Source organism: Rhamphochromis sp. 'chilingali' (genome assembly GCF_963969265.1).
Source record: "Rhamphochromis sp. 'chilingali' genome assembly, chromosome: 9".
NCBI lineage: Eukaryota > Metazoa > Chordata > Actinopteri > Cichliformes > Cichlidae > Rhamphochromis > Rhamphochromis sp. 'chilingali'.
The window spans coordinates 29,603,759-29,630,202 of NC_137936.1; the positions used below are offsets into that span (position 1 = coordinate 29,603,759).

The 26,444-nt window shown below is 42.7% G+C and overlaps 1 protein-coding gene across 5 annotated transcripts in view; it reads left to right on the forward strand.

Moving 5' to 3' along the window:
• Positions 1 to 20,514, forward strand: part of LOC308402998 (plasma membrane calcium-transporting ATPase 1-like) — a 134,306-nt gene extending 113,792 nt beyond the window's left edge. For 3 of the 5 annotated variants that reach the window (XM_080892204.1, XM_080892205.1, XM_080892203.1), the window contains 5 exons: positions 2,691 to 2,904; positions 3,042 to 3,253; positions 4,004 to 4,111; positions 5,171 to 5,353; positions 9,975 to 12,384. In XM_080892204.1, the coding sequence (XP_080748330.1) occupies positions 2,691 to 2,904; positions 3,042 to 3,253; positions 4,004 to 4,111; positions 5,171 to 5,353; positions 9,975 to 10,271 (1,014 nt within the window). In that variant the 3' untranslated portion in view covers positions 10,272 to 12,384. Of the gene's footprint in view, positions 1 to 2,690; positions 2,905 to 3,041; positions 3,254 to 4,003; positions 4,112 to 5,170; positions 5,354 to 9,974; positions 12,385 to 14,059 lie in introns of those variants that run through there. The other 2 variants (XM_080892207.1, XM_080892206.1) reach the window with 2 other exon arrangements.
• Positions 20,515 to 26,444: the final 5,930 nt, after the last annotated feature.

Below are 26,444 nucleotides of genomic sequence, written 5' to 3' on the forward strand. Positions count from 1 at the left end.
CTCAAGTCTTTTGCAGACTCCAAGAGGTTTTCTTCCAAGGTTGCCCTGTGTTTGGCTCCATCCATCTTCCCATCAACTCTGACCAGCTTCCCTGTCCCTGCTGAAGAGAAGCACCCCCAGAGCATGATGCTGCCACCACCATATTTGACAGTGGGGATGGTGTGTTCAGAGTGATGTGCAGTGTTAGTTTTACGCCACACATAGCGTTTTGCATTTTGGCCAAAAAGTTCCACTTTGGTCTCATCTGACCAGAGCAGCTTCCTCCACATGTTTGCTGTGTCCCCCACATGGCTTGTGGCAAACTGCAAACTTCTTATGGTTTTCTGTTAACAATGGCTTTCTTCTTGCCACTCTTCCATAAAGGCCAACTTTGTGCAGTGCATGACTAATAGTTGTCCTATGGACAGATTCCCCCACCTGAGCTGTAGATCTCTGCAGCTCGTCCAGAGTCACCATGCGCCTCTTGGCTGCATTTCTGATCAGCGCTCTCCTTGTTCAGCCTGTGAGTTTAGGTGGACGGCCTTGTCTTGGTAGGTTTACAGTTGTGCCATACTACTTCCATTTCTGAATGATCGCTTGAACAGTGCTCTGTGGGATGTTCACGGTTTGGGAAATCTTTTTGTAGCCTAAGCCTGCTTTAAATTTCTCAATAACTTTATCCCTGACCTGTCTGGTGTGTTCTTTGGACTTCATGGCGTTGTTGCTCCCAATATTCTCTTAGACAACCTCTGAGGCCGTCACAGAGCAGCTGTATTTGTACTGACATTAGATTACACACTGGTGCACTCGATTTAGTCCTTAGAACTCATCAAGTAAATTTCTAAGGGCAACTGACTGCACGCAGACCAAAGGGGGCTGAATAATTACGCACACCCCACTTTGCAGTTATTTATTTGTAAAAAATGTTTGTAATCATGTATGATTTTCATTCCACTTCTCACTGTGTGCACCACTTTGTATTGGTCTTTCACGTGGAATTCCAATAAAATTGATTCATGTTTGTTGCTGTAATGTGACAAAATGTGGGAAAGTTCAAGGGGGCCGACTACTTTTGTAAGCCACTGTATGTTCACTATAGCAGCTGCTAGCATTTGTGCTACAGTATCTCTAATCAGTGATCAATGAATCACATGCTTTTGAATGTATAGATTTTAAAAGGTTTTGAATGTAAAACTATTTAAATGAGTGTGCTATTTGCGTATAAACAGCATGTGAAATTGTGTTTGTGTCGTTGCTGGTTTTCATCTCAAATTCAAAAACAGTAAAAACATCGCCTTCACTTATGCTTTTGATTAACTCGTGTTTTGATTCGATTTTGAGGCTGGCTGGTGTGTTTGGTGTACCTCGTCGCACGCTGTGGAAACATCTTTAAATCTCCGCTTGATAAAATATCCATAGAAACAAAGAGTAATTTGTGATTTCGATGTGACCGTCTCAGTGCTGCGAGGAGGCGAGTTGGCCGTGTCACATTTTCTTTGTTTCATAATGTGCCTGTAATCAGAAAGCTGAACCCCTGACACAATAAAGAAGAAAGTCTTGGGGCTGTGTATTAATTGAAAGGCTCACAGCTGGCAAGACCAGATAACTAACTCGACTACAGAGCGAAGAACACAAAGTAGGCTAAGATTCAGCCTGAAACCATGGCAACACGTCACCATCATAATCCTGAAATATAACGGGGGACTCAGCAGGTCTGTGGTCTCTGTGCTGTGATTTTGCTCACTGATCATCAGGCGCTCGGTCTCTGTTAGTGCACGGAAAAGATCATTAAAAGGCGATTTATGTGTTTGGTGTGTGTACAGAGGAACAGAGGCAGGACCCAGAGGCGTAAACTGGGTTTTAGAAGTGGAGGGAGTGCTTTGAAATGTGTGTGTACTTTTTTCCTCATTTTTTTATGCAGTTAAATTACTCATTTGATGTTAGACGCACTAAGATTAAATCAGTTCTTACAGTATGGTTCTCACAGTGACAGCAGTATAAAAAATGCCCATATATTTGTTTCCTAACAATGCAATCCTAACAATATGTGGAAGTTCAAATATAACCATAGACACCATGTGAAAAATGGGATGTGTCCACCATGAGGTCCCTGAACCTTCTTAAACAATAACTTGTGTATCAGTGGCAACATTTTTTGAATCTCAGAGATTCCATATTTGTTCCAGACAGCAGGCCACTCATTGCCCTGTACCGTGTCAGAGCATGCTCCCTGAATGATCAGTTCTTCTCAGCATCTCAGCTCCTCTGTCAGTAGTGGTTACACTGTCCTCTCACATGTTTTATAGGTTTGTTATTTACCGTGTGTGTTACTGTGTCATTGAGAAAGCATTGGAGTTCAGTCATCTAGTATGAATACACGTTTATACTACATTCGAGTCCAACTGAACTGAGTCCATCTTTTCAAGCAGGTGGCATTTAACAGGGTCTTTTGATCACGAGATACCTTTACAAAATTTGAAACCAGTCACACCATTCCAGTTGTCACAATAAGGAAAATTAGACCAAAACAGTTTCTCATGCTGTAAACGTGGGAATTTCAAAGCTGTAGTTGGGAGTAATGCTCTTTGCTGGTCTGCAAAGAGTCTGCTGGTTTCCCTGTTGTTTGGTTGCTGAATCATATTTGTATTCTGTTATATACCTGATGTTATATTCTCTTCTCGTAAATTAAACTCCTACTCCTTCTCCAAAAGGACTCTCCCCTGAAAGCTGTCCAGATGCTCTGGGTCAACCTCATCATGGACACTCTGGCATCTCTCGCTCTTGCCACGGAGCCGCCCACTGAGTCTCTGCTGCTACGTAAACCCTACGGTCGGAACAAGCCCCTCATCTCCAGGACCATGATGAAGAACATACTTGGCCATGCTGTGTACCAGCTCGTCATCATCTTTACCCTGCTCTTCGCTGGTGAGTCTGACTCCATCCAAGTTGGGTGTAAACCTGGTTCTGCAGTAATGCATTGATACTAAGACGCTGATGTTTGTTAATCATTGTCGAAACAGTTGAGATACATTTTTGGGGTATTTTCCTTCATCTTTTATCAGGTGAGAACTTTTTCGACATCGACAGTGGGCGAAACGCTCCCTTGCACTCCCCACCATCAGAGCACTACACCATCGTGTTCAACGTGTTCGTCATGATGCAGCTCTTCAACGAAATCAATGCCAGGAAGATCCACGGAGAGAGGAACGTGTTCGAAGGTGTCTACAGGAACCCTATCTTCTGCAGCGTTGTACTGGGGACCTTCGCGCTGCAGGTAACACCTTCACCATCCTTTAGTGCTACCAAGGTTTTCCTGTTATGTTACCGCTCAGTCTGGATGGATTCATGGTCTCAGTAGCTGCAGCTGCATTTTTGCTCCACATAGTTTGGTTACATTTAAAAGAGTTTAGCTGAAACCTTCTGATGGTTTTTTTTCACTGAATTAGAAATGGTAAGAAGACATCAGCACATCAGGTTAAGACCTTAACAGTAGAACTGGTGGTACGATGAATCACACATCCAAAATGTTGACCAAAAACAGGTGGAAGATCACGAGATGAGCAGTTGCCTGTGCTGTGTGGGGGACAAAGTGTCGAAAGGTTGTCAATAGAAAGGTGGTGGTCGTGTTGATTCTGTAGTTAGCTGGCTAATGATTACAGTAAATGACAGAGAAGTTATTGGCAACTTAACTAACATCGCACCTTGGTATTATTTAAAAAGTAGTGCCCAAATGGCGAAAAACCTTAGTACCTAATAATAAGTTGTGTCGTTTCTGTCTCTTTTGGGTGCCAGTGGTCAGTGCAGGTGTCACTGATTCTCCCACCTGTAACACTGGAAATTGGAGTTTCCTCTGTTACCCTGTCATCTCATTTATTTGCCTTAACATTAGCATTGGAATAATGTATGAGTAAAAGTATTACCAATCTCACACTATAGAATAGTCTAACATAACTTTGTTAAACCACCAGATCTGCCGACTAAAAGTTCACACGGCTGACATGCCGCTTGCTTGTTTCCTTCCCAGATCGTCATTGTTCAGTTCGGAGGAAAGCCGTTCTCCTGCACGGCTCTGACCATCGACCAGTGGCTGTGGTGCGTTTTCATCGGCGTGGGAGAGCTGCTGTGGGGACAGGTGAGACGAAAACCTCAAGTGCACAAACAGCTGAGCAGAACAAACACCAGCCCGAGCTGTGAGAATAAGCAACGTGTACCCAGGAGCTGATGAAGAGGTGGATATGTGAGGTTTATGGCAGAAAACTGTTGCCTGTCACACTCGCGCTGCTGCGGTGTTGCCATCACGACCATCGCCATGGTAATGAGCTCAGCACATGAAAGCTGTGCGACTCCTGTTTACGAGGGCCGAGGGAAAACAAACCCGGCGTGTCAGCGCCTCTGTGGACGCGCACGAACACGCCATCACACGCATGATCCTGTTAGCATGCAAACACACAGAAAAACTGTTCAGTCATAGCTAGCCTGCTGGGTTCAGGTGGAGGGCAGAGAGACAGAAATATGCTGACAGAAACAGAGTCATCTGAAGTCTGTGATTTATTTAAGAGGTAAAAACACGTTTTGTTTCTAACGGAGAGAGAGGAGGGTGACGGAGATATAAAAAGCTGATGTGCAGCTCCAGCAGGATGCTGGGTGTCTCTCCGCTCTCTTTTAACAACCATGAACAGATAGTTCACCAGCAGAAGGAAAATAATGATTGCATAACCAAGTTACAAGTTAATTGTGCTTCATTAGTTTTTGTATATTATGTTTTAAAACTGAGGTCAAATCAAGCTTCAGTGCAGCTTTAGCAACATTTTGCTTGTTAGTAAAAAAAAAAAAAATGAAAGCGCTAATAAGTAATGAGTTCATTTGTTAGCTTTTTATTTTTTAAAATAAATTTGCCAAACTTTACCCAAAATACTTCCTACAACCTCACATAAGTCTTGGTCCTAGATTGGGAAAGCACCCTGCACACCATGCTTTTTTTAATTTTTGAGTCATTATACACTACACATATTAATACGTGAATTATTAACTTCTGTGGACTTTAATCAGTCACACTCCAAAAGATCCTACATTTCCCATAATGCAGTTCGACCATCGATGTTATCGGATATTGTCAGCTGTTTTCATCTGCTGATTTGGCGTAAACACCACCAGATCTGATCTGCTGACGATGGTTTTCTCTCAACCTCAGCTGATCTCGGCCATCCCCACACACCACCTGAAGTTCCTGAAGGAGGCCGGTCACGGTATCACAAAGGAGGAGATTCCCGATGAGGAGCTGAACGAAGGCACGGATGAAATCGACCACGCCGAGATGGAGCTGAGGAGAGGCCAGATTCTCTGGTTCAGAGGTCTGAACCGCATCCAGACACAGGTATGCTCGCCACGGCTCCTCGACATGTCTAACTTTATCACCTACTTCTGTTATCAGTTTCCCCCTTTGATGGCAACGGCTGAGGGCTTGTTTTGTTTTTGGTCTATTGTCTTATCTGAATTGTTGTTTGAGAGGCATTCTCTCATCAAGATGACAAAGAGAGACTTTAATAAAAATATTTTTTCCAGCAGACACCTGAATGCATCACAATCGATGGAATCCAACAACCGGGTCCATTTTTGATCTGGTTCACAATCAACAAATTCCTTACCAAAGTTTTTATTTCAGATCTCTCGAACATCATTTGTGTTTTTCAAGCAGAGCATCACCTCAAGCATCGGCTTATCACCACTGGTGACCAGCCAGACTCTGTTGCAAAACGACAAGTTCACTTTCATTCAACATAAAATGCTCTACACATTTTCTGCGCTCTCACAGTACAGTACATCTTTTTTCTTACTGACGTTCTCTTCTCGTTGCAAGAAAAGAAAAAATGACCTTTTTTCAGATACATGGAAATCTCCTTACCATCTCTTACTGAGATAAAAGCAGTAAGTGGTAAACTGCATCAAGCTGCTTTACGGTGAAATTAACAGCTGGAGGGTGTAAAAAAATCTTTGAAGTCAAGCTGACCGCTGCTTAGGAGAAAAAATATATACAGAAAGCACAGTATCTACATTTAACGAGTGCGTGGAGCTGTGCCGCAAAGCCTGATTGGCTCTGCAAACTTTCCATGTGGAGCCTCTAAACTCTGTCAGCAGCCATCTCAGATCAGACACCAAATGAAGCCTGTAGAGTCTTTATCATATGTATACTGTACAACATAGTGCAGTCAACCAGAACTCTCGATAAAAGTTTACCGTAGCTGTATCTCCGACTGCAGCTTCATGTCGGCACCTCTGTGACACACACTGTGTGTCTGTGTGCGTGTGTGGAATTGAACTGAAGATTAAACACACACACTCAACTGCAGATGTTGTCCTGTCAATTTCACACTCTGCTGCAGAGCTTCGGCACAGAACCACTTTATTAAAAAACAGAAATTAAAGACTGCTACAGCGGCACAAACCTTCCTGAGTACTTTCATTAGTCAGTAAATTAATCAGTCATGTCAGCAAGCGTGTCTCCATCCACCTGTTTCCATCCGGACTTTCAATTCCTGTGTAACCTGAGGGAAACCACAAGAAATAAAAAAGTCACGCTTTTTGAAAAAATTACTGATTAAATAATAACAAAGCCAGATTTAGTGAGCAAATCTTTAGGAATACTTCTAAGAACCGCAAGGTTGACCCAAATACAGAATCACGGAGACAGACACGCAGAAAGGGTAAAGAGAAAGTTAGTTAGAAAACCTGCAGCACAATTAGGCTGGTTAGTCCAAAAAAAGCACTGAATCTAAAACATGGGGTGAATCTAAGGAAGACTGAGGAACAAGAGGAAGTTGAAAATGCAATAGCCTGGCAAAGACTGATTGAAATTCCGACTAAATTCAGACAGCAAGGAAGAGAGAGGGGTTAAAAAGAAAGCAATAAGACACAATCAAACCAATAACATGGGTCAGGGAAAAAAAAGTCACAAAATAAACCACAAAGTAAACAAAAAGAGCGACCGAGAGCAAAAAAAGCACGGACAAAGAAAAAACAAGAGTCAACACTCCTCTAATCAAAGGAAGAGATAAACCGGATTTTAAAACACGAATGCTATCATCTTTTTCTTCCATCAGAATTGGAGAGTAAGTGTCATTAGTGAATTATTATGTCAGTAAACTAACTTCATGCTACATTGCATTTGGATTGAAATCTAGCTGGTGTTCTTAGTAGTCGCTGTTTTCGTACGCTGGAACTTGTCTGTGTTATCCTCCTCCTACAGGACAGCTCACTGAGCTTTAGCATGTCCACGGGCAGTTCCATTCAGTCTCTGTGGGCTTCATTAGCCTCCATGCTAACGCCCACTTACAGTAACAGCAGTCATCGCTCCGCTCCCACGCGCACACACATGGAGTCAGCGGGGTCAGGTGTTTTCCTCTTACCAGTGGGCTTGCTTGTACTTACTGAGGCCAGAGGGTAACCAGGTCTGAATAATAATAGCGAATTTTTTCTGGTTTGTCGTCTTGAGTTTCTCAGTTTGACCTCTGCAGAAACACTGACTCTCTGCTTCTTCACTCAATTCTGTAACTGACAGAAAATAAGACTTCATTTTAAACCAGACCTCTTCCAAATAAAACACCAAAACAAATAAGTGTAGCTTCTTAATCCAGAGCTCTGGTGCTTCTCCATCATTTGTCCTTTTTATTATTGTGTTATACATTATACCTTGATTAAAACAGCAGGTGATGGCCAAAGTGTTCAACAGCTGTTCAGAAAAAAAACTGGAAAGTAGACTATTAAATATCCAAAATACACTATCTATCACACAAACAGACTAAAACTGTAAGAATACAAATGAATTATTTAGTAAGTCGGTGGTTTCATATAGAAACTGTAGGCAAATCTGGTAATATCAAATTTAATAAATGATACTTCATTTAAAACGTGCCTGTTTTGCATGAAGCTAAAACAAAACCCTAACCATCGATGTGTTACCGGTGAGCTGGTAAATGTCTAGAGGTTAAAATGCTCATTCATCACATAATCTGATTGAAAGCTTCAGAGCGGGTACAAATGAACAGGCGAGGGCAAGTGTGATTTCAGGTGGAGCGGAAAACCCTGATCCACGTGTGCGGTTTACGATAATCTTCACCCGGTCCACGTAAATCGGTGTCGTGAAAGGCGGATGTTTCTCCTCCACTTCTCTCTGTCTGCCATCGGATCTCCTGTACAGAACTGAGGACGCTCTCCTTTTTCTCTTCGGGGCTGTGTATCTGTAATATCAGTGTTGTCCTCTCGGGATGGGAGGATGGGAGGAAGCGATGATGGAGAGGGAGGCGACGAAAGGCTGCAAGCTAATTAGGTTCTTATCTCTCCACGCTCCTCTTCCTGTCCTCTTCCTCTCTAATCCTGGTGGGCAGTGTTGTGCCGCTCAACGCCTCAACAGTCAGACACAGTGGGGGAATAATTGCTACATGCAGCACCTCGCTGCAGAAACTTTATCAGTCATTCCAAATGACACATTTCTCTTTCTCCTGTCTCAGCTCTCTCTCTCTCAGAGTGCCGTAAGCCTGATTCAAAAGCTCTTTATTCACTGTTCCATTTCTTTCTTCATCCCTTCGTTCTGTCAGAGGATTTTCACATTTTGACACTAAATGACAGCTCTCAAACTTCTCCTTGCTGTTACAACTTCTCCTCTGTCCTGATCTCTTTCTCATCTTTGTTTCTCCTTCATATTCTAGTGTCTCTACCTGCTAAAAGTGTCAGTAGCTCAGTTTTTCTGTATTGCAGCAGCACAGATAAGGACTGCAGAGGTTATCCCATTGGAAGATTTGATATTTTATTTTGCTTTTTCTTTAACAAATGTACTAAATATGCAAGAAATACCTCAATGGAAAAATCAGAAAGTTTCTTACTGCCATAATGTCCATTTGCTTTCTTTCAGTAAAACTAACTGTTGAATTTAAATGCTGGATACAGTCTGTTCAGTGTGGGGACAGTAGATACCCAGCTTCTGACAGAGAAGCGTTCCATGATTCACAATTCAAAATCATCCATTATTTGAAACTTTGCAAAGTTTAAAATGACCTTTCAGCATGGTAAATGGTAAATGGCCTGCATTTGTATAGCGCTTTTCTAGTCCCTAAGGACCCCAAAGCGCTTCACACTACATTCAGTCATTCACCCATTCACACACACATTCACACACTGGCGATGGCAAGCTACATTGTAGCCACAGCTGCCCTGGGGCGCACTGACAGAGGCGAGGCTGCCGGACACTGGCGCCACCGGGCCCTCTGACCACCACCAGTAGGCAAACATGGGGTTAGTATCTTGCCCAAGGATATTTGGCATGCAGCTAGGAGGCAGCCTGGGATCGAACCACCGACTTTCTGATTAGTGGCTGACCTGCTCTGCCACCTGAGCTACAGCCACCCACGTGTATACATACATGACAGAAAATAAGGAAAGGATCCACTTAATAAAATCTGTCTATTTCATCGGCACTGATCTTGATGAATGAAATTAAATATTAGTTGGTTTTGATCAGATGATTTTTTTTACAGTTTTGATATTTGTGGTTGGATGATTAATTCAAGTCAGTATGAGAGGGAAAGGCTCAGAATCTGTGCCAACTTTCATTGAAAACATAGCGTCACCCTTTTGTCAGGACAATTTAAAATCTTACCACTGAATGTGTGACATATTCAGACTGATACAGTCCCAGTCACGCTGTTAGCAGCAAAGCATGACATAGATGAGTCTCATCGTAGATTGATGCACAACATTTTATCAGCTAATGCCATTGCACTGTTTCCTGCCAGCTAACACTAAATGTAAACTACCCTGAAATTGAGTAATTTAATCAGATGTGCTTGTCTTCATCGCTGTACTTGCACTACCTCTTCTTTACGTCCGAATGAATTAAAAGGTCAGACTGCACTGTCTCTAACCTCTGCAGAAGTCTGTTCCTCTGTGCTGTCTTCTTGCTCTCTCTGCTCTCTAACAGTGTGTTGTGACTGTCCTTCCTTCAGATGGATGTGGTCTATACCTTCCAGACGAGCCAGGCGGCGGTGCCCGGTGCCCTGCGCCGCCAGCCGTCCGTCGTCAGCCAGCACAATGACGCCACTGCTGCCAAAACTCTCTCTAGCCCCACCCACATAGGGCTTAGCTCCTCCTCCTCTCTCACCAACTCGGGTGGGGCTCTGCCCCCCGCTGCTGCTGCTTCCTCCTCCACTGCAGGCAGTGAGTCGGTGACTGGAGGCCAGCTAACAGCACGCTCCACCAGGCTGGACTCTGTCTTTTTTTTCCTCTGTTTGAACGTTGCATGACTTACCGACACTGAAGCCACTGCACTGCTGCTGTCGTAACTGGGTGTCTGCACGCCCTGAACTGATCTGGAATTTTTCATGTGAAGAGTGTGTCTAGGTTATTTATTAACTGCTCACTAAATAGAAACTTTTCTTTCTTTTCTACTTTCCTTCCTTCACAAGGAGCATAGCTTAGAAAGCTCTTCTAATCACACTCGTGGCTAAGTTGTATTGTCTACCGCAGCTTTACAATAAAAGCCCCCCAAAGGTTTGGTGGAGAGCTTTAAATGTAAACCAGCAGCGAGGTGAAAAAGCTCCGTTTGCAATCGCTGCAATTAAAACCGCAAATAAAGCTGTGATGCTGCTGCTGAAATCTATAAGTAAACAAGTTTGAAGATGTGAGTATAGTAAGAGCTGAACATCACAAGATATTAAAAAGCATATTTGGAGAAAAAGTGAACATCTTTAAAACTTGCTAATTTGCTTCATGTTACCCTGCTTCATTCGAACAGTGGTGCGAGTGAGAAACAAAGGTTTAAGATTCTTTTAGATGATTTGTTGCAGCATTCAGATGTTTCTTTCATTCAGTTCAGCATTTCTAGAACATTCAAACATTTTCAGCTCTATTGTACAGAAAAAATTACACTGAATGTGTTTTATTAAATCCTTCTAAAGTGTTCAGTATGTACATTACGGCTTTGAATAGACACCAGTGTGAACTGCAGTTTGACTGTAAAAGCCAGAGAAAAAAGTACTGAGAGAGCCTGCAGACAACCTGATCTGTTTCCATCTCTCTGCTTCCATGTGCTGTCCACTTCACCTTCCTGTGCTTTTATATTCATCTTTTTTTCTTGTTATTACTTCCATCACTTCCATCCTGCATGAAGAATTAAACTCACCATGCATCTATTAACCCATGATGAGACTTGGTGCCTGACAAGTCACTAAAGGCACGTGTGACCTACTAGAAGAGAAAGAGACGATGAATCGCTCTCATTTCCCCGTCCCATTTTCTTTGTTGATTTTTTTTCCCCCTCTATTTCTCTGAGGCAACATCCTGGTCATCGAGATAATTTTATGGGTTAATCCTGTGTAGGGTTAAATCTGTCAGGCTGAGCAAGTCTCCCTCGTGGTTTAACAGCCAAGAGCTTTTTAACTTGTGAGCTTTGTGTATGCACGAGTGTTTGTGGTTGTTGCATGCATGCTCTAAGCTGCAGAGCTCAGCCTGCAGCTCTCTTGTGGTTCAGTAATAGAGAGCTTTGAACTGCAGGGTTATTAATTATAATGAAGAGTGTCTACTGGTGCGTATAAATCAGTGTGATCAGCTGCAGCCTCTGCGGATTCATCACACAGAAAACGACTTTAGGCCGAGAGAGGAGAGCAGGCCGAGGACAAAACGATTCTCACTCGGAACGTGATTAGAAATGCTTAATAGTGAGATTGTGTTTGTTATGTGTGTGGTGTTTACTGGGGTCGGGGATCGGCTGAAATATTTCGGTATTCTCGCTGACGCCATCATAGCCGAGTTGGTAAAACGTGCCCTCCAACCAGCAGTGACCCCAGAAAGTCAGTTTGCTGCAGGACAGTTAGTTTATGGTATTTATATCTTATTTGCATAGACGAGATCATGCATTGAGGTTAAATTTTAGCCAGATTCAGATTAGACCTCCCAGTCACAAGCCTCCAGATTTCACTTTCCCAGGTAAGCGCTGAGAACTACAGATGGTGCAGCTTCCAACAATCAGGCCAAGAACTGGAGTGGCTACAAACCACAGTCGGAGCCCGTTTTTTGACTCAAAGTAACCCTTTCATCCACTGGGGAAATCTTTTAACACGCAGGAACCGACTCGGGAGGATAAAATTTAATATTAATTGTTGGTTTTAGTGGCAAAAATGGTTTTATTACACTTTCCTGGAATGCGGACACTGCTTTCACAGTTTAAAATTTAAAAATCATCCAATGAATCTCTCAGAAGAAAATGTTTGGGGGTTTTTAGGCCACTGTTGCTGTCACTGTTACATTGTGGGACATTCCTGCTAATTAAACCTTCTTTGTAGACAAAGAAGACAAATCCGATCCAGGCTTTTCCGTTTTGGGACTATAATCATGCGAGGCGATGCTGTATTGCCTGAACCTGAACCACCCCCCCCCCCCGCCACCCGTCACTCATTGTCCTTACTGGACATATTTATTAATTAGTTATTGATTGGAAACATATTTTTGGTTTGTGATTTCAGGCTGCCCAGTGCAGGGAAGCGCTGTGATTGGTTCATGGCTTTAAAAATAATACAAATTTACTGAAACTGAAATTTTAATCAGCTATTTAAGCACCATACAAATAAAGACGCTTCTGTGTTCGTGATTATGCCTTTTTTCCCCCCTACAGTATAATTTTTATTTAACAAACTTGTCATCTAAAACTGGGCAGCAGAATAAGAGTTTTGTCTAAACAAATAGCTCCACAGATGCATTTCATACTGTGCTTAAATTTTTTAAGGTTCAGTTTAGGAATTCATTCTCAGAGACTGATCTCTTACAAATGTAACGAAAGACTTGCATGTGTTTTTTGAGTCATTTTGGGTGATCTCTCATCAGGTATGAGATCACGAAGGCTGGGTGAATCAAAACCATTCACACCCTTTACTGTATTATGTAGTATGAGTGCGTTTGTCCTGGTGTTAGCCCCTGCTTTCCAGTGAGAGAAAATCTGAAAACAAATATGTTTGTAGTCTGTATTACGTTTCAGGTAATCCTATTACTCTTTCAGTGTGACACAATGTGACGATTCCCCAATGTACAAAAAGAATTATTAGTAAATATTTTTCCAGTTTGGTAGAAAAGAAAGGGGGGGGGGGGGGGAACAGAGCCCAGCCCCAATCTATCCACTCTGGAAAGAACTACAACACCCACTGTGTGTCAGGCCTCATCACCCAGCGCCAGCATCCGTCCTCATTAATACTGCAGTGGCTGAATGGGAGCGCATACAGCTTCGACATCTGGAGCTAGACGAGTGGGGGAGCGGGTTGATAACATGCAGCGTCTTCTGTCAGGAAGTTTTGATGACTGAGTGCCAGCTCAGGGATAAATGAACACATCAGATAAATTTAGTTAACATTGCTAATTGTGAGATCTGCGCTGGTTTAAATGGGGTTTTCGAATGTTAGTGAAGTGACGGTTACAGTGGCGGTTTTGTTAAGGTTAAGTCGGCTGTGATGGCTAAAAGTTAACTAGGCATAAGTTCGTGTGTAGAAAGATAAAACATGTGATGATGCATTCTTTTGTCGATGTGCTCATACATTAAGAACCCAGTTTAACTGTAACTAAGGTGTCCACAGACTTTTGGACACATCGTATCAATATTTAACTGTCAGATATTAAAAAGCAGAATTATAGATGTAGAGAAAGCATCAATCGAACTCTCTCTGCAGACGTGTGTGCTTGTGTGCAGGTGTGCAGGTGTGCGTACTGTGGTGATTGTGATTCAGTGCTTCTCCACATGTGACTCCCTGATGATGCTTTTGTTTTTGTTGTGTGTTTTTTTTTGATGCACTTCCTGCTATGAGCTGCCTCCAGCATTGACCTTTTTTGCGTTGATGTTTTGTGGATATTTTCAGCTTTCCAACCGTGTTCTCATTCAGCTGTTCCACTCGTTGTGTTTTTTTTCTTTTCTCATTTCCGTGCCCAGATTCAGACGCACGACCGCCACGTGTCCCATCAGCCCCTGCTGCCAGTTTTGTTTTTGTTTGTGTAGAAATGGCTGCCCACCTACGAGACCTCCTCTGACGTTTGTTTCCTCTCTTTGTTTCAGATTAAGGTGGTGAATGCGTTCCGTAGCTCCCTGTACGCGGGGCTGGAGAGCCCAGAGTCCCGTAGCTCCATCCACAACTTCATGGCCCATCCTGAGTTCGTGCCCTTGTCCGAGGAGGAGGAGGCTCGCATCCCCACCATTAAGGAGACTGGAGACGAAATCGACCCCCTCCCCAGCTCCTCATCATTGATCCGGGGAGGAGAAGACTTGCCCACCACCTTCCCCCTCAACCTCGATTAATCCATCTGAGTTCCTCCTCTCTCCTCTTCATCAGCATCATCTGTCACCCCACCAACCGAACTGTCACACCGAGGAAGGGAGTCATGACTCATTCTGCACACACACATGCTTCACATCGTCTCCACCCCCCCCCTCAGTCATTCCTGCCACGTTGTGTTTTTCATACTGACTGTGGCGTCGTTCTGCCTGTAAGTCTGATAGAGTCTCCACAGTGGAAGGCCTCTTCTAGTCCATTCATGTTTTGTTTTTTTTCTTCCTTTTTTTGTTTTTTTTAACTTGACATTCTTTTTGAAGAGCTTTTAAACTTTATTGGATTCGATCCTTGCAGGACTCGCAGCAGCAGCATGTTGTGTTCTGTACTCGCTTCATTCCTGCGTTCTCAAACGGCACCGAACTTTTCAAAGAGTGCAGTGAATCAGATGTACATACGCTTCCGCTCTTCTACACAGCTATAAGCCGGGTTTGTTGATCAGAAGATTTTTAGGCAAATGCAAAAATGTAACCTTATTATTATTATTGTTGTTTTTTGTTTTGTTTTGTTTGTTTTTTTAGACCTTGATCTTGATTTCTTTTTGAAACCTTCTAACGAATGTCAATCGATGGTTGATTCAGACTCCTGAGAATGTCTTGTGAGTGTGACACTACAGCTTTCAAGGTTAAAATAATGTTTTTCCCTTTATCGTGTCTGTATGTGTTGCTTTTTTTTTTTTTTTTTAGCTGCTGTGTTGCATGTGGAAGAACAGAATGTTTACTACCCAAAAATACTGAAGACGGCAGCGTCTGGAGGGGGCTCGCTTTCTGCTCAGTGGGGGTTCTGACCTCATCTCATCCAGTCAGGGTTCTGGTTCTCTCTGCCCCTCCCCCAGTTTGTCCCCTGTGAGGATAGGAAACGGGAGTGTGGTTCATGTTTTCCGTCTCTAGTAGGATGCATGTTTTTGTTTAATTCGTGTTGAGTCGCATGATAACGTACAGTAGGAATGAATATTCGGGATTCTGTTTCAACTTTGTGCGTCTGCAGCAGCGTCTGTTCAGAGCTCCATGAGCTTCCTGTCTGTAGGACTGAACCTCCTGTTACCACGGCAGCCTCATCGATATTCTGGCAGAGGAAACCATCAGGGTGTTTAACACAATCGATACCCCGGCGTCCGCGTGTGTTTCAGAGTAGGCGAGTGCAATAAAAGTTTCGGTATCGGGGTAATGCGAAGTCACAAAGCCCTGAAATCCAATGTCTGTCTCGGTGTTGTCACAACACAGGTATCGCTGGTAAGATGAGGTCGCCACACACACGGAAAGCCCCGAGGGCCAACGACAACAAACAAAAGCTGCAGCCTGTTTTTTCCACTGCTCGACCCCCACCGTGTCGCTCGCTCGCCACGTGGCTGCGACCGGCCCACTCCAATCTCATGTCGGCAGCTGTGCACAGAGATGCTTTCAGCTAGGAGAGGTTGAATACAATCAAAATAGTAATACATGGATAGAGACAGACTAAAACACATGCATTCTCATCTCTGGTCTTGTAATACTCGCACCTGGACACCGAGGTTAAGTCGGTGCTCTTCCTCTGAGAGGAATCACGGTTGTCCTCTCGATACACCGGGCACAGGGACGTGACCCTTTGCTGACCAAATTTATGTCACTCCCAAGCAGATGTTTGCATACCGATAGGTGTGAAAACTGTAACTCTCGTTTGTGTCTCCTCACTCTACACTCCGACAGGCTCGTATTAGACAAAACCCGCCCACCATCAGCAAGTTACAATTGATCACAACTAACTTCTTAGGGTATTTGCTTAAAGAGTAAACATTTCCTTCAGAGGATGAAGGAGTATTAACCTTTTAGTTTGTTCAAGGAAAAGTTTAGGTAAAGCATTTCAAATCTTATTTAGTCTTCTACCCATTTCTTAAAGATCGTCTCTGTCAGAGGTCAGATTGTACTCTTAGTGCTTCATGTCTGGACCCATGAATGTCAATCAATCAATCAATCAATCAAGGCTTTATTCGCCACGTGCAGGTTGCCCTGCAGTGAAATGGGACCCCCCCCCCCCGACCTTACACACACAACACAGACATCACATGGGGATACAGGTCGATACAGAATGTAGGCTTGCCACAAAGTTTAGTTTTGCTATCAGTGAATCTGAAGCATTTTAAGCCTACGGGCAGCTCACATCTGTTGGTGTCACTCACATTTTTGCAGTCTGACTGTGGCGCTGGTAAAAGAAGTGAGTTTAAACGCGTGTTAAACAGAAAACGACTGCACCGCTGACAAGTCTGTTTTTGGGGCAAAGACAGGAAGTAAATGGAGCTTTAAACAGCGTCTGGACCGTCTGCCTGTGTTTAAGACAAATCTTAGCTCCTTTCTCAGACTTTATAACTTTATAACATAAACTTAAATCAGCTGTCAGTGACATCACACAGCCAGGAGCGGAGAAGATGTTTGATCTTCACCATCAACATCATTGCTCTCTTCTCTGCTGTGTCTGATTGGCAGGCATCAGTGTGGCGGCCATGCTGAGGTTTACGGGAGACTGATGATGTCACCAGTCAGCCCATAGATTAAAATCCACTGTGTTCCTGCTGCCGCTTAGTACTTCCTGCTTGTCTGCAGATTACTGTCTTAAAAGAAGAAAGACTCATCCTCCAATCAGAAGCAGCGGTGCGTCTAATCCCCTCTTAGTCTGACTAGCAGCCATCAACCTATCTCTGAACTAGGACACGTTATTGAAGTAATGTGCTACTACTGCCATATTTCCAACTTTTGTCATGACTAGGTTTCCCCACTGATGAGCTTTTTCTATGTAACTCAGAGCCATATTTTATAGGTTGTCTGTATTGATTTTTTTTTTTTAAATCTCATTGTTATCGAGGTTTGCTTTGGACTTTCTCACCCCTCACCCTTTCTAACCCCGTCCCAGCACACACCCTCTCTCCTCCCCTGGCCCTTTTACTTCAAACACGACCAAAAAAGAAACAAAAGAAGAAAAAAAACAAGGAGAAAAATCTTCAGTCGTCACTGCCGAACCAAGTTAAAAGGACCTCTACAATGTTTACATGAAAAGCGAGTCGGTGGCAGTTCGTCTGCGCTTCTCTCATCCGACCACTTCCCTTTCACTCCCTTGTTTTCCTGAATCTTAGAGTTACTATTTAACTAAATGGGGAATCTTTCTTGCATGGTTTTCATATAAAATTCAATGTTTTGCTCATTTTTTACAATTCTTCTGTATTTTTATATTAAGTACTTTTTAATATTTTGGAGATATATGAATATATATGTATAGGCTGAAGAGTTTGGTGACAGTACCGTACATGAATGAGATGAACCTACCATGGACTCTGTCTTTTTACAGCTCTCTAAATATTTCTGCCACGTGTGTCGTCTTGGTCACCTGACGTTAGGGCTCAGAAACCTGCAGTGACTTGTTTACTTCCTGTCGCCCAATCAATTGGAATCTGAACAGTCTAGTCCCATCAGCCCCCTTTTACATGAGTATAATCACTTTACCTGAGATGTTGTGACACACTACACCTTAAGTGATTTTTCGCAGTTATCCAACTCCATTAGAGTTCAGAAAATGCATCAGCTAACTGTATCAAACATTAAATGGGAGTGTATAATTATTTATCCAACCTCTGGGTTTGTTTGTTTCTCTGCTTTGAAGCTACAGCGACTGATTTCTTTGAATGAGTGGATTGATGCTGTTTTCCAGCTTGCAGGTGTCGGAGCTGATGACTTTAAAGAGGATCAAAGCTGTGTCCCACGTCATGCTCCGCCTCCGTTTTGAAGGGGCCGTGGTCCGTGAAGGCACGCCCACCTTTGTCCAAATTGACTTCCCAACCCCTCTGCGAGAAAAACCTCCGAAAGTAAGCTCCATGTAGTTGTAGTCAGTACAGAGACAGACCAAATCACAAAGCAAGCTCTGACCTCCCAGACTCAAGGTCAAAGGCTTTAAGCTTAATTTGAAGTTCTGCATTGAATTGCCACAAACCCCAGAGCGGCCATCTTTGCTTTTACTAGCTGAGCTGCTCACGTTGGACTCTGAACAACAGTTACTTTTACTTTAAAGCAGGAAGAAGGGAACTGAGCTGTAAAAATGAGAAAATGCCATGTACACTGGCAGAATACCAGCCATTGCATTAGCATTGTGATCGCACTAGATACAATCACAGCCTATTACATTTGGTTCAACAGAGGCATTAACAGAGTGCTAATCAATGGGTTTTACAGTGTATGCACAGCAAACACAGGCGACAGAGAGAGAAAGAATCGTGGGACAAGTCTAACTTCTTTATTGAAAATCTTATTCTGGGGCAAAGTTGAAAAATGACTTTTTAAGCTGTTTTTTCAAAATAAATGCCCATGTAAGGGCTTGCAGGATAACGAGTTCTGTGAGTTGCTTCAAGAAAGACTTTGGTACCACCGAGTAGACCAATCCTGTGTCGTGCACATCAGGATGGAGTGTGGATTCAGTGCTGTACTCTAAGTCAAGCTTTAGGTAATCTTAGTGTTGCTGTAAGTCTTTGAGCCCTCGTCCAAAATTGTCACAAGGCGTGGTCTGGTTAGCTCTAAAATTTAGCGCTCTGCCCAAACCAGGTTAGACTGAATGTATTTGAGCCCACAGCGACTTGGCTTTGTGTTCAGGACTCGGTCACTGGTTAAACTGATAAAGGTGAGGCTTCACTTTGTAGAGTTAATATTTATTACAACATCCAGGTACAGCAGGAGCTTTATGAATTTACTTGAGGCATTAATGTGCATGGTTACATATTGGGGGTAAAGGGGGACTTGTCTGTAAGAACCCTAAGAAGTTTCAATCCGGCCCTGGACCACAGTTTGTTTGTTTTTGTGGTCATGAAATTCAGATCTTGGAGGAGGCGGAGCCTGTGGAGGGACACAGCTGCAGCTGTGGAGGTCATCACCGTTTTATATGCGACTAACAGCTTTCAGAAACTGTTTCCGGGAAGAGAGAAGGAACTTAAGAGCGCTGGTGACATCACTTCCTCTTCCCGACACGTGTCCGTTGGCTGTAAACGAGACACGCCCTCCAAATGATGACGTGTTTCCTCTTTGTTTTGTCTAACTGCTCAACACCTGCACTCCTCCTTAGAGTCAGTACAGTGTAAATATTGTCAAATAAGTGAATGAAGTGTACCTGCTGTCTGTGTCGGTGACAGGAAATGGGAGAGGGGGCAATCAGCCAATCATCACCCAGCAAAGCTTTAAGAATGTTCTGCCAAAGTCGTCTTTTTCTTCTGCACAACTTTGTCACCGCCTCCCCTCGCCTCGCTTCTCCTCCCTCCTGTCTGGATAAGAGTGCTCCCCCACCCCCACCCGTGCTCTCGCCATCGCCTCACTGTGGCCGCGGTGGTCATGTGTTGGACTGCTTGGACTGGTTGCCCCTCACGTCTCATGCCAGCTGCACAAGCAGAGCCATGCAATCAGAGACTCTGCGGCGGCCTGTTTGTGCTACTGGTTTCAGCCACGTCGCAAACAAAAAAACAGTCCACACGACACTCAGCAGACTGAAAATCCTCACCTGGATTTAGTTTTTCGAAAGTTCATTTCTGGACTAGATAAAATCTCATTTTGCCACAGATCTTCTTTTTTTTTCTTCCCTCATTAGGACTTCTGTATGGAGAAGGAACTCGCGTCTTATCCGGTCACTGTTGCATTTTGACTGCGTTGCTTCTTCTTCTTCAGAGCACTGCCTTTTTTCACAACAGGAAATCTTTAAAGAACCTTCACAACCACATCAAACGTTAACAAAGAAAAAAAAGGGGGTTCAGTCGAACTGGAATATCACAGCTGGAAAAGTCATAACCATTTAACATATATATCTATATATTTATATAGTATATCTATGTATTTATATCTAATATATATTTGTATGTATATGTGTATTAGATATAAATACATAGATGTATAAGGTTTCTCAGTTGAACTTCATTGCAAAAAAGACTGAAAGTTTTTTTCTGTAATTACTATGATACACAGTAATAGGCGTTGGTGTTATTTTTGTATAAACATAATATCATCTATGTGGCATGCATGACATATATACAAAATTTGGTGGTTTAAAGCAATATGTCCAACCTGGTGCGATTGGTTTCCGTCGTGTTCTGTGTATCCTAAAATCACTCTGTACGGGAAAAAAAGATAAAAAAAAAAAAGATAAAAAAAAACCAAACAGAAAAAAGAGAAACTGCATTTGGATAAAACTAACTGTTCAGTATATGTGTTCAATGTTCTGTGTTCTGCATGTTTTAGTATGGAATGAAACATCCCAAATGTTGACTTGTTTTCTAAATGAATCTCAGTTACGCGGCCCCCAACACATGCAGCATTACACACACACACGGGTATGTGCACTGTGAGGTGAAACACTGAGGAAATTAAAACTGCGACTTCTGGTGGATGGATTGATGAAAGATGAAGGTTCTTCTTTTTTTTCATCATCTCATTTAACACATAAGTCCACTCATCACGTCTCTCCTCTCCTTATTCTCTTTCATATCACACAAACACTCACTTTTACAGACCCTACTGAACTCATCACCCTCTTGTGTGCAGTAAGAGGAGGAGGAGGGAGGAAGGTGATGGCAATTAAACAGGCCTGAAACATTCAGCATGATGTGGTTCAGGTGGGCGTCCATTCATCCCACCGATCACATTCATCGATCCATTATCCTCCTGAATCTCTCTACAGGCTACGCTGGACAGAAAAAGGAGGATAATGGAGTCATCATGTGATATGATTTAGGGATTTGAACTGTTTTTTTTAGCTGTGAAATGTGGGCTCTGCCTTGTTTCCCCATTTTCATTTACCCTCCATGTAATACAAAGAAAAACAGCCACGTTCCCTATTTTAGTGTTAAAATCTCAAGCGGCACCTAATTGTGTCGAGCAGCGTGCAAAATGCCATAACGTTTCCTGTTTGAAGACACAAAATAAATCCTTTAGTCCTTCAGTTTCCACAAAAGAGAACGTTTTACTTCAAGCCTACATTAATAAACAGCTGCAGCTTAGATACAAACAATTATGGACTCAATGTTTATTTATTTTGTTTTTATCAGGCTGTAGAATTTAGCATCACAGTGGAAAGGACTGGGTTAAAGTGCATGAAGCATGAAATCTGACAGCAGGGTCGCTGACAGGATTAAAGCAACACTGAGGTCATGAACACAATTCAGCCCCCAGCGCAAGCAAAGATAAAATGTTTGTCTCTAATTATTTTGATCCTTATTAAGTCTGCAACTCTGTTATCAGCGTTCTGTTTCTCAACATCATCGAGTAAACTTGAAACTTGACATTAATGCCTAAAAGTAGTGAAATGTACAAGTTCCAAACTGCATTTCTTCCTTTCTTGTAAAACACTGTTTATGTGTCCAAGTTGTAATACTTTTCAGCTTTAGTTGAATTAATATGAATCAAAACAATGTTAAAAAGTGCTTTACAAAAAACACGTGATGCGACGAGATTAAACAAAGATAAAAATCCCAAAATTCAACCGTGCTCTATCATCACAGCTGACCAGTGTTGGTTATCTGGTCGGCTGCTTTGGTCCAGACTAGAATATCGGAGTAACCGTTGGACGCTCTGTCAGAACTGAAATCTCTGCACAAACATTCGTGATTCTCGGACAGGGAATCTTCTCCCTCTGGGATAAAGGAACACCGTGATAGATGAGGGAGCCTGGCTGGCTTCGTGGCGTCCACAGATCTGGTCGGCCACAGTGGCGATCAGACTCCCTAAAAGAAAAATCCTTCACACTGACTTTCCCTTCAGTGCTAACACGAGGGTGACATTTTAGTGAAATATCTGGACACTTTATTGGACGGACAGACATGGAGTTTAGCACAAAACATTTGGTGTCCCCCTTTGAATGAGGTGTAACAGCTTTGGTGGTCCTTTAGCTTTCCATCAGCTGAAACGCAGAGGTCGTGACCTCTGTGTCTTCGGTCCTGTCTGCTAGACTCTGAGCCGCAGCGGTGGTTTGTTGTTTGAGCCAAAATAAAATGTCCTGTGCTTCCCTGAGTGAGTGTGTTCGTGTGGATGTATTGGCTCGACAAAGGTGTGTTTCCTCAGTGCGTGTGTGTGTGTCACCTTCCCTGTTGTTCACTCCCATCCTGTCCGTTCCTGTCAGACACCCTCCTCCTGTTTGCTTCAATCTATGCAACAGAATCCTTCAGTTCGCCTCCAGTGGTTCATCCGGTTTCTCTCCCTCGCGCTCTCACTCTGTCCGCTCGTCTCCGTCTTTATCTGCTTTTTGTGTTCCAGTTCTTTGTACAGACAGAACCACGACACCACCTGTACACTGATATATGTCTGTGTGTGTGTGTGTGTGTGTGTGTGCGCGCGTGTGTGTGTGTGTTTGTGTACAGCAGCTGTGTGCACACAAATGCACATACACGCGCGCACACGTTTTCTTTACTCTTTTGTAAAATATGAACATGTGGAATGCCTTGGTCTTAGTGTCATGTCGTTTGAACTTAAGCTGAACAAAAGATGATAATCAAGCAACTGAGTACAAGTTGTTACATAAAGATATATATATATATCTAATATATAAATATATATATATATATATATATATATATAAATATATACAAATCTATACACATAAAATAAAGCCATTGAAATTTGAAATAAAGCTGTGTCAACTTGTGATTTTATTTTATTTTATTTTTTGTCAGATTTTGAATGTCAGGTTTTTTAAAAAATAAAACTAGACCTGAACCTGCTGGGGGGGATGAAAACCAGACTGTTTTGTAAGAGCTCTTATTTACAGATGTCCCCTTAATGCATCACACGAAGGCGATCATAAAAAGCTCCGCAGGGGTCATAAAACCTGAGTGAGTTTGCATCTTTCCACATCTGGTTGCCTTTTCATAACCTCAGTGGCTTTTAGATAAACTACTACTCACTACTGTATACAGTGTGTGTCATTTCACATCGCTGCCTGCATGAAAGTATCTACAAATTAGAGGTTTACATGAGGTCATCGTTGAAGCAAAAGCATTTGTGCATTTATCTCTGAGTGCGCATGTGTGTATTTCAGTGTGTGCGCAGATTTATGTGCTTTTGCGACCATAACAGTCTCAAAGGTTTAGTCCATCAGAGTTGCCTTTGTAAAAGCTGGAACTGTTTGGCTGGCCTGCCCCTTCAAAGGCCTATTTGAAGGCAACACTTGGTTTTAGAGATAACGGTTGGGCTAGGTTGGAGTAATGGTGCATTCACAGACTCAGGGGTATTTAATAATCCTGGGAGAAGATAGAAAAAGGAATCTCAATATACAGTGGGGCAAAAAAGTATTTAGTCAGCCACCGATTGTGCAAGTTCCCCCACTTAAAATGATGACAGAGGTCAGTAATTTGCACCAGAGGTACACTTCAACTGTGAGAGACAGAATGTGAAAAAAAAAATCCATGAATTCACATGGTAGGATTTGTAAAGAATTTATTCGTAAATCAGGGTGGAAAATAAGTATTTGGTCACCTCAAACAAGGAAAATCTCTGGCTCTCACAGACCTGTAACGTCTTCTGTAAGAAGTTTTTCTGTCCCCCACTCGTTACCTGTATGAATGGCACCTGTTTGAACTCATCATCTGTATAAAAGACACCTGTCCACAGCCTCAAACAGTCAGACTCCAAACTCCGCCATGGCCAAGACCAAAGAGCTTTCGAAGGACACCAGGAAAAGTATTGTAGACCTGCACCAGACTGGGAAGAGTGAATCTACAATAAGCAAGCAGCTTGGTGTGAAAAAATCAACTGTGGGAGCAATCATCAGAAAATGGAAGACATACAAGACCACTGATAATCTCCCTCGATCTGGGGCTCCACGCAAGATCTCATCCCGTGGGGTCAAAATGATCATGAGAACGGTGAGCAAAGATCCCAGAACCACACGGGGGGACCTGGTGAATGACCTGCAGAGAGCTGGGACCAAAGTAACAAAGGTCACCATCAGTAACACACTACAACGGCAGGGAATCAAATCCCGCAGTGCCAGACGTGTTCCGCTGCTGAAGCCAGTGCATGTCCAGGCCCGTCTGAAGTTTGCCAGAGAGCACATGGATGATACAGCAGAGGATTGGGAGAATGTCATGTGGTCAGATGAAACCAAAGTAGAACTTTTTGGTATAAACTCAACTCGTCGTGTTTGGAGGAAGAAGAATACTGAGTTGCATCCCAAGAACACCATACCTACTGTGAAGCATGGGGATGGAAACATCATGCTATGGGGCTGTTTTTCTGCCAAGGGGACAGGACGACTGATCCGTGTTAAGGACAGAATGAATGGGGCCATGTATCGTGAGATTTTGAGCCAAAACCTCCTTCCATCAGTGAGAACTTTGAAGATGAAACGAGGCTGGGTCTTCCAACATGACAATGATCCAAAACACACCGCCCGGGCAACAAAGGATTGGCTCCGTAAGAAGCATTTGAAAGTCCTGGAGTGGCCTAGCCAGTCTCCAGACCTCAACCCCATAGAAAATCTGTGGCGGGAGTTGAAAGTCCGTGTTGCTCGGCGACAGCCCCAAAACATCACTGCTCTCGAGAAGATCTGCATGGAGGAATGGACCAAAATACCAGCTACTGTGTGTGCAAACCTGGTAAAGACCTATAGTAAACGTTTGACCTCTGTTATTGCCAACAAAGGTTATGTTACAAAGTATTGAGTTGTATTTTTGTTATTGACCAAATACTTATTTTCCACCCTGATTTACGAATAAATTCTTTACAAATCCTACCATGTGGATTCATGGATTTTTTTTTCACATTCTGTCTCTCACAGTTGAAGTGTACCTCTGGTGCAAATTACCGACCCTTGTCATCATTTTAGGTGGGGGAACTTGCACAATCGGTGGCTGACTAAATACTTTTTTGCCCCACTGTATAAAACAAAAATGAATAAAAGCAGTCAAAGTGATGTGTTAAATTAGAATTAAATATTAGAAATACTACATGGATAGTACAGAAAAGTAAAATTAGTCCAGGTATCACAAGAAGGAGTTATAAAGTTTGATGGCCGCAGGCAGGAATGACTTCCTGTGGCTTTGAATTCATCTTTTGCTGAACAAAGTCTACGGAAATCAACCTGACTTCACTGTTTAAACCTTGGAGAAAAATTTGGGTCACAAAACTCTTTTAGCAGAGACTCTCCCAAAGACTGGATTCACCTGATGCCACAGACAGTGACTGACTCTTTATGTCCAAAATAATCCAAGGTCCACAGAGAAGCGTTGTTGCCAAGATTAAGCAGTATTAATTTTTGCAATAAATGCAAACATTACCAAACTAAACTAAAAATAAGGATTTCAAAGACTAACTAAGGATTGTGTGAAATAAGGAGCAGTGTCTGTAGAGGTCTTGATCTTGTGAGGTCAAAGACTGTCTTCCTGCTCCAGCAACTAGTGATGAGATTTCCAGCTCTTTTTAGAGAACCGGCTCTTTCGGCTCGACTCACTAAAAAGAGTCGGCTCCCAACCGGCTCTTCGGGTTGTTTTGTTGCTTTAATTAATTTATTATTAACAATAATATAAAATTATGCACAAAAGGAATTACTAATGTAAAAAAAAAGTGGTTTTATTTATATATGTTTATTAGGGGTGCAACGATACACAAAATTAACGGTTCGGTTCGATACTTTGGTGTCACGGTTCGATATTTTTTCGATACAAAAAAAATGTTCATGCCTTTTTAATTTGTCATTTATTAAATTTTCACGGCTCATTCTGGACCACATCTCTGTGCGTTCATTTGTTTGAAGCCAGCTCACCTCCTGCAACCACTTTTCCGAGAATACGCGCTTCTTTTGTGGTTCGGACTCCTGACATTTCTTTGGAGGTGGAGGAACATCACAGTAATTGCTTAAAGGAGCTTCTTCGACATCTTTAAGAGTTCTAAACAAATGTCTGTCCTCCTCCTGAAAATCTTATGTACGCAAACACGCGTTGCAACTTCTTATCTTGTGCGCGTTTTTTATTTTGACAGCGAATGCGCACCTGCAGACTGTAGCATCCCCGGTTGAAAAGATGGTCTCTCAAACTGATGGTTCACAATCCTTTTATTAAACAGCCGTGTATGTGAACACACCGTAAGAGCTACAACATACAGAATAAAAGACTATTAGTAAATCAAACAG